The sequence below is a fragment of the Sabethes cyaneus genome, chromosome 2 (genome assembly GCF_943734655.1).
Source record: "Sabethes cyaneus chromosome 2, idSabCyanKW18_F2, whole genome shotgun sequence".
Lineage (NCBI taxonomy): Eukaryota > Metazoa > Arthropoda > Insecta > Diptera > Culicidae > Sabethes > Sabethes cyaneus.
In genome coordinates, this window is record NC_071354.1 from 7,538,288 (window position 1) to 7,546,554 (window position 8,267).

Below are 8,267 nucleotides of genomic sequence, written 5' to 3' on the forward strand. Positions count from 1 at the left end.
GTCGTGTTTTCCCCACTTGTCCAGCAATGTTAGTTTGTCTTGCCGTCCTTATCCTAACACATCCTTGAGATAAAGAAATGTTCCGGATCAAATACTCTCCAACAAATACTCCAGAAAAGAACGGGTATACAACGTGCCCACGTATGATATTTTCAAGGATTTCAAGGCAGCATACGATACAGTTGAGCGCGATCAGCTATGGTAGATAATTCGCTTAGAGTCAATTATCACTGACTGAGGTAAATTATTTTTAGAAACATTTATGATAGCACCCGCCTATTGTATTTGACTACAGAACAAAAAGTTCTCTAGCCAACGTTCAATGTTTTCTAGCCGAAACGCTGTTACTCCACAGGCGTTTTACTACTTGCGCTATATTGGCGATGCCAGCAGTGAGAGATTACGGAGATTTCGTAGGCTGCTCGCACCTACAGAAAATCTCATGCCGAACTGTCAACGCCTGCGTGTTGACAAAAACAAACATACTTACCTATCTTTTTTTCTCGCGCAAAACCCTGAACAATATCAGCAACGCTGGCATCGCCAAATGTCTGCGAGTAGCGGACAGTCCCATTTATTTAGACAACTCCATAAAAAATGGGACTTTTATGCGAATAGCGGCAGTATACGTCACATTGTCTGGTACGGCTGGAACGTTAGACGCAATTCTTAACAAGAAGGATTCGTGGGGTTAAACCCTTCCGAATATTTAAACGAGGACAGCAGGTTTAAGACGACCTTCGTTTTCACAACAAAAATGCATAAGATAATTTCTTTGTCGAACTATGCCACAGATGTCATGATGCCCCAATAGGCATGAGATCACCGTATGAATAAGCTTATATTTGAAACAGACAATCACTCACTTCGTTGCTTACTCAGATAACGACAGCCACATCCGGATGCTCTTGACAGATGTGCGTTTCGAGAGCCACATCTTTGCTAAACTGCAGCCCACAGTAGGCGCAGAGAATCGAATACTCCTTTGCTTCACCACTCTTTTTGTGTCGCTGAAAGTGAATGTAATAGCCAGTGGAACTGTTAGACGTACTCTCGCAGTACGTGCACCGATAGGGCCGCTCGCTGGTGTGAATGCTTCGAACGTGGTTCAGCAACCGGGATCTAGAACATAAATTTTGTGACTTTTTGCTACTGAAGGTAAAGTAACGTCTTTATTTACTTGATAAATGTTCTAAACGAACAATGTGGACAGGCCAAATGTCGGATTCCTTTGTGCTTCTGTCGGACGTGGATACTCAGCTGGCTTTTGTAGGCGTACGATGCATCGCATTCCTTGCAGTTAAATTTGGAATCATGCGTTTGCTACGAATGGAAAACCAATAAAATTAAATGACGTTTCTAAAACCCGCCAAATTGTTTGGCAATTTTTACCTCGTGATTTTTTCGCGTAGTCCAATTGTAAAACACTCGATCACAGCTTCCAACCCGACAGGGATAGCTGTACTTCTTCGTGTGAGTATTAACGTGCACTCTCAACTGGTTACTGTTGGGAAACTTTCGGGGACAAAATTCACACTGTAGTTTGGCTTCACCGTGTCTGGTCAGATGGATGGCAAGATCACGTACGGATTTGCCGCAAAAATGGCACTGTTTCTTTTTCTGCCTGTGCTTCGATGGTCGGCTCTGAATAAATTCGCTATATTTCTGCTGATCGCTCATTGTTTGCTCTGTGCAATCCGGAATTGCTTCTGGCTCTGCTTTGAAAAAGTCGTCTGCAGGAGCGGGACTTTGTTGTTCATTTAGCGAATTTTCATCAATTTCGGGCTCTACTTTTTCAATCAAGTACTCCACGGCGGTATCAGCTGTGTGATCGGCGCCCTGCTCAGCCATGTAATCTTCTTCTACGAAACATGCATCAAATTTCAAGGAACTTGAAATGTTACATGCCTCCCGACATTGCTGAACAAAGATCAACATACTTTCGACGAATTTGGAGCATTCCAAACATATTTTACTGCTTATTTGGCCGTCACAAAGAATCTGTACTTGAATAGTTTCCTGTATGATTTCCCCATAAGTTTGGCTATTGTACGTATCTTGCAATAAATCTTTACAGTCTGAAAGCGGCTGCGCCTGGCAGATCCTACAGACGTTATGACTATCCACTGCTGTTTCTGGAACCTCCGCAGAAATTTCAAGATCGAAAACTTGGGATAGTGATTCGCTCTCATTGTCCGAACATACAATTTCAAATTTAATACCGACTTCTCCTTCCGTTTCTGAAGCCCAAAGCTTAGCAGCCTCCGGTGGAAAGTCAGCAGTTTTACCCTTCAGAAACCGTTTTCGCAGTCGGAAATAAACTTGCTTTAACATTGCTGCATTCCGATTAAGAAACATTTTTTTCTCTTTCAGCATGGAAACCATTTTTTCGAACACATAATCATGCGTGTCTATCGGAAGGTTTTCTACATTTGTTTGCCGAGCCAGTGTAATAATTTCCCGTAATTCCTCGTATGACACATACGAATGACACTGCTTGCGTTTCACTGTACTTTCGATTAACGCAGACCAACGGTCATCATTGTCGGGATCTGAAAAACAATAACTACAATAGGAATTGTCTGGAAATCAATGGTAGTTAATTAAACTTACCATCTGCATCTGCATGTTCGGCCTTTCCCCACAGCACTCGTGCTTCCGGCGGGTACGGGTCTAATTTTCCAGCGAGAAACTCTCGCTGAACGCGATAGTAATACTTCTGGAGCCTGTAGAGCTTACGCTCGGGGAAATCTCCGTAGTGCGACATACGCTGTTGAACATCGTAGAAGAGATGCCCGGTTCGGCCCACATCCTGTCGAGCTGCTTCGACCCCGACATCGATACAGGCCTGCAGTAGCGCTTGAAGCTCATCCGGCCTCACGTTTTTGTTGCGCGTACCGGACATAGTTTAAGGTTGTTTACTCTCCAGGTCCTTTAGTTATATCCACTTTGGTTAATTAGAAAAATTTGATAAAACCATTCGAATTACGAATTCCACAGATTCCACATCCACTCCACCGCAAAACCAATCGTACCAGCCGAACTTAACAAAACATGGAGACAAAAACAATGTTTTTAATGGAGATCAGCTGCTCCTGCTCTGCAGACCGTGGTGCATCAGGCTGCAGCCAGGGATGCCAGTAGACTTTTCGAAAAATCTTCATACCAGTTTTAAGGTACGTACAGACCAGCACACTGTTTGCTATAAATCATAAAATTTTTGGGTTAGCAAAATTTGATCAAATCGGTACCAACTTTTCAAAAGGGTTATTTTTTGCTGGACTATAGTATAGAGTTTCTGTTTTGCACGGGCGAACATAACCTCGCTTTTTTGGCGTCTTTCAGTGGTTTGTTTACATCGACTTAGAATACGGGTTAAAATGATTTAAGTGCATATTGTTAAAGGCGTCTGCAGGTCAGAAAAGCACAAAAACTGCCATTTCAAGTAGTTTGGAGGAGAACACTGCCGGAGGAGGACAAGCCGCTTTTGAGACGTTTAACTCGCATTTATGAATATAGCGTTTGCAAAATTCGACTAACAATTAGTAAACAAACCACGAGTGAATGTCAAATGGGTGAATCGCGTTCATTCGTGACGTCACCTTGCAAAACCTTATATAGGGAGAGAAACCCCCACTCGATTTGTTTACATTTTGATATTGGCCCTTATGAAAAGTTGGTGCCGAAATGCTGGTATTTATCTACGGGGTGAAATGGCTGTCAAACTCACACATTTTCGATGTCCCACGCATAGGTACGCATAGGTATCAAACTGTTAATTTTGATAGGAGCCAAAAAACTTGCTGGGAATCCCCCTTTACCGAGGACGATTTGAAAGTTGCTCTCTTTACTCCTACATGAGAGAGATAGCAACACACCACCCAGTAAACCATTTGGTGTGTATATCTCGGTTGCAACTGAGATATACGGAATCATATCTGAACGAAAAAGTTATATTTCACGCCATATAAGAACCAAAGTGGAGGCGATACGTGCGAAATAGACTGATCACGCACACCGAGGCAAAGGCAAACAAAGTTTCAAATACAACCTTTAAAATTGCCAATTTACCACCGATGTGTCTCGAAAACTTGCTGTCCGATGCGTCGCAAGCTAGCTGCTGCTGGCTGATTTTTCGCCAACGAAAGTCGGCTACAGACTGATCACGCACACCGAGGCAAAGGCAAAGTTTCAAATACAACCTTTAAAATTGCCAATTTGCCACCGATGTGTCTCGAAAACTGGCTGTCCGATGCGTCGCAAGCTAGCTGCTGCTGGCTGATGCTTCGCCAACGAAAGCCGGTGACCGAAGAAGGTAAGGAAAGGAAGTTTAACCCATAGCCGAGGGGCAAGACACTTCATAATATTATCATAATATTAATATATTAGGCTCTATTAAAACCCTATAAATGTATAAATAAATGTAACTTTATAGGGCTTTCGGTTATATTATGGGTGGGAAAGGTCAAAATATTAAGGTTGGAAAAATATTTCCATAGGGAAAAGTAATATATTTTCGACAGTGTCTTGCCCCTCGCCCATAGCTCATCTCGTATATATTTCTGTCATCCGTGCTAGGGAAGCACTGGCGCGGGAAGGCAAAAAAAAAATGCAAATAATGAAATATTAAATATTCGACTCATATTTTCTCGATTGTTAAACGTCTGTTAGGGAAACATGTAATCTACTGTGTTGTAATGGATTTTTTGAAAAATTTCCAATCGATTGATACCAATATCTCTAGAATCTGTTGACGAATGACTGAGTTATAAGCGTGCAAACCATAACCACTTTTCGTTACATGTTTCCTTTTCGTTTTTCTAAAGTGCACCCCAATATAGAAATCAAAGAAGTAGTCCTACTTCAAAAGTGTTCAGATTAAAAACGGTCAAACGAACGGGGGTCCACGGTAATGTACCAGCACCTGATCTCCATGATTTCAAACGAGAAATTTGGTTTCAGAAGACCGCCAAAGCCGCTGGTAAGGACCGCCTACCGGAAGAGTTTAATAAACATGGCCGAGAAACGCTAGCAACGGCCCAGTGAGGTTATTTCCAAGATTTGGAAAGAGGAATGGATGGAACGAGAGGTTTGTCTCATCTACAAAATGGATGATCGGCTCCGCTACAACTATTGCGGCATAACGCCGCCTACAAGGCATCGCATCACATCTGTATAGATTTCAAAGCAGCATACGATACAGTCGATCAAGAACAACCATGGCAGATAATGTACGAGCACGGTTTTCCGGATAAACTGACGCGACTGATTCGAGCTACTTTGAATCAAGTGATGTGTTTCGTGCGCATCTCGGGGACACTTTCGAGTCCCTTCAAGACGTGACGACGGTTGAAACAAGGTGACAGCTTATCCTGCATGTTATTCAACATCGCTCTTGAGGGGGTGATACGACAGGCGGGTATCGAAACGAGAGGGATGACTTTCACCAAGGGTGGCCAACTCCTAAGTAGTGCAGTGGAAACCGACCGAGTACAATGGAGAGGAATTGCTGGGCGCCAAACAGCAATGGCCGGTTTAGATTTCTACCCAGAGTTGATTTGCTCTTTTTTCTACTTTTTTGCTCTTTTGACTACAGCGCATCAACCAAACAGAATTCGAAAAAGTGATTTATAGGACAAGTGTAGAGTTACTTATACTCTACAATATTATTGAAGAAAGTATAGTTTAATCTTTTGTATTTATAGCGTTACAGAGCTACAATGCCATTGGTAGCGAAAAGAGTGTTCTTTCGGCTACCAGCGGGTATCAGCTCCATAGCGCCATAAATATAAAAGATAAAACTATACTTTCTTCAACAATATTGTAGATAATAATCAACTCTACAATTGGCCTATGCATCACTGTTTCGAATTTTGTTTGACTGGGACGCTGTAGTCAAAAGAGCAAAAATAAAGCAAAAAGAGCAAATCAAGCCTGTTTCTACCCCAGAAAAAACGTGAATTGCGAGCCACTAACTGGCGCAAAAGCAGCAAATGAAACGCCCGATAACTATTTTCATAGACGTAGTACGGCCTAATTTTAAAAAGAATTTGAGCAAATCATTCTTGAAAAACATGTCTATTTTCCTAAGCGATTTTCTGCATTATTCATTATATTGCTCCACTTATCACTATTTAGACTACTGTGACATTTAATGAAACATATCGCATTTTGCACTATAAATCTAACACTAGAGTGGCGTTTAGTTAAATCTACTTATGAATTTGACTTCTTTTTCCTTGCACTTCTTTTTACATCATTTTCCTTGAGCAAAATCGTGTGCGACATTCGACTGTGATAATCGTGTAAATCGGGGTAGTCTAAATAGGGGCAAATGTGCGCAATATAAAGTATATCCGGATTGATCTTGACTAGTGATGTCCAAAATTTTAAATTATTCGATTACCGATTAATCGGCGAGCGTTGTCTGCACTAATCGATTAATTCAACTATTCGTACTACTGTGTTACCTGACTCACTGCGAAATGCGTTGTATTCGCGGGATCGTGTTGGTTCGAAAGGTTTCGAAAAATATCGCCCTTGTATCGAAAACATCGTTAATTTTGATCACTAAAAATAACGTACTTAAACATTATATTTCATGTGCCAGTAGTACGCAATAATTGTATTGTGAAACTGAATTGTTATTTATGCAACTTTTTACAAATTAAATGCAATAACAAAAGCACAACTTATAAAAAATCGTTTGTTATCGATATTAACTGAATATGCGTTATAAACGAATAAAACGCATGGTTACGTTTTATTTCAATAATACGCATATTCGCAGTGAGTCAGGTAAAACAGTAGTGGTATTCGATTACAAATATTCGAATATTTTTTTCATTAATTCGATTAATCGAACGATTATGAACGATTAACGGCCATTATTCGGGGATTATTCGCATTCATATCATTTCCTTTGAACTGTTCGATTAATTCAACCACTCGTGCTGGCAGTATTCGATTAAAAATTATTCGAATATTTTTATAGTTATTCGATTAGGGTAGATGATCCATTAGTTGCGCCACTAAGCACAATATACCTTCATTTTGCTTGTTTATTGAGGTATATGCTTCAATTAATGCTTGTGGGATATAAATTTATCAAATACAAGGTATTTGTCACAAGCCAAGACAATTGCTTTCGTTGTACGAGAAGCTTTATAAAGAAAAAATGAATGTTCCGATTCAATTATATTGTACCAACAGTTGTGCTAATGTTTCCTTAATTAAGTTTGATGTTCCTTTAATTGTGTTATTCCATATACATTGCTAGGTTGCTAAGTGAAAAAACATCGTAGCAAAACTATAGATGAGCGCCTATAGTTGTGCGCTCCAACTGCGCGTTAGATTTTGGAAAATTGGCATTTTAGCAAATAATGCTTTAATTTTAAATGGTGTAGTCTAACTACCAATACTTCTAAAAACCTGTTTTATATAATGAATGTAATTGTTTTATCTAAAATGCTACGGTGATGAAAATATGCATTAATAATGAATAGTAGCGCAACTATTGGTACTACCACAACTACTGGATCAACTACCCTAGTTGAATTAATCGAACGATTAACGGACATCACTAATCTTGACAGCAATTCAAATAATGAAACCTATTTCAATAAGCCATTTCATTGTGATCCCTTTGATATTGCACCTGGCAGCAATTTTACGAGTCGTACGCAAATTTTATTTTTTAATAAAAATTATCCTGTACTTACTAAATACATTGAAAATATGCTTGTCAAGCAAGGAGGGGTGTAGTGGGGAGGCAATAACGAAAAACTGGTAAACGGTAAACGCAGGAAATAACCACGCTAATAATTTTCGCGTGGGACTCTAAATAGATGGAAACTCCGCAAAAAGTTTCGCAGCAAATGAGGTGACGCAAAGTGAAGACATTACGAAAATAAATATGTTAATTTGATTGGCACATTACTCTGTTTCACAAACAGCCAAAAATATTTTGAAAAGCTCGGCAAAACAAAATTTGTTCCAATATTTGATTGTGTCAGTACACAAATATTCAAATTTATTTGAAGAATTTGTTTCAGCGGAAAATCAACGAAATCAGCCTCGCGCATAAGAAATAGGGGAAATAGTCTATCAATCTGGTAACACTGCTGGTTTATTTTGTTTTGTTATTTTGCGGCTTGCGGCTTTAATTTGCATTGAGAATTTTGCATAAAAAAGTATTATTTGCAGAAATTTATTCACAAATAGTCGTTTCAAACGAAAAGTTCTAAGTTAATAAATATGGCAGAGGA

At 39.8% G+C, this 8,267-nt stretch overlaps 1 protein-coding gene across 1 annotated transcript; it reads right to left on the reverse strand.

The window, feature by feature from the left end:
- Positions 1 to 829: 829 nt before the first annotated feature.
- On the reverse strand, positions 830 to 3,021 carry LOC128733547 (zinc finger protein 449-like). Its single transcript, XM_053827199.1, has 4 exons — positions 2,614 to 3,021; positions 1,393 to 2,552; positions 1,181 to 1,323; positions 830 to 1,122 (listed from the first exon to the last, which is right to left on the reverse strand). The coding sequence occupies exons 1-4, from the start codon at positions 2,903 to 2,905 to the stop codon at positions 879 to 881; spliced, it is 1,839 nt and encodes a 612-aa protein (XP_053683174.1). The 5' UTR covers positions 2,906 to 3,021; the 3' UTR covers positions 830 to 878.
- Positions 3,022 to 8,267: the final 5,246 nt, after the last annotated feature.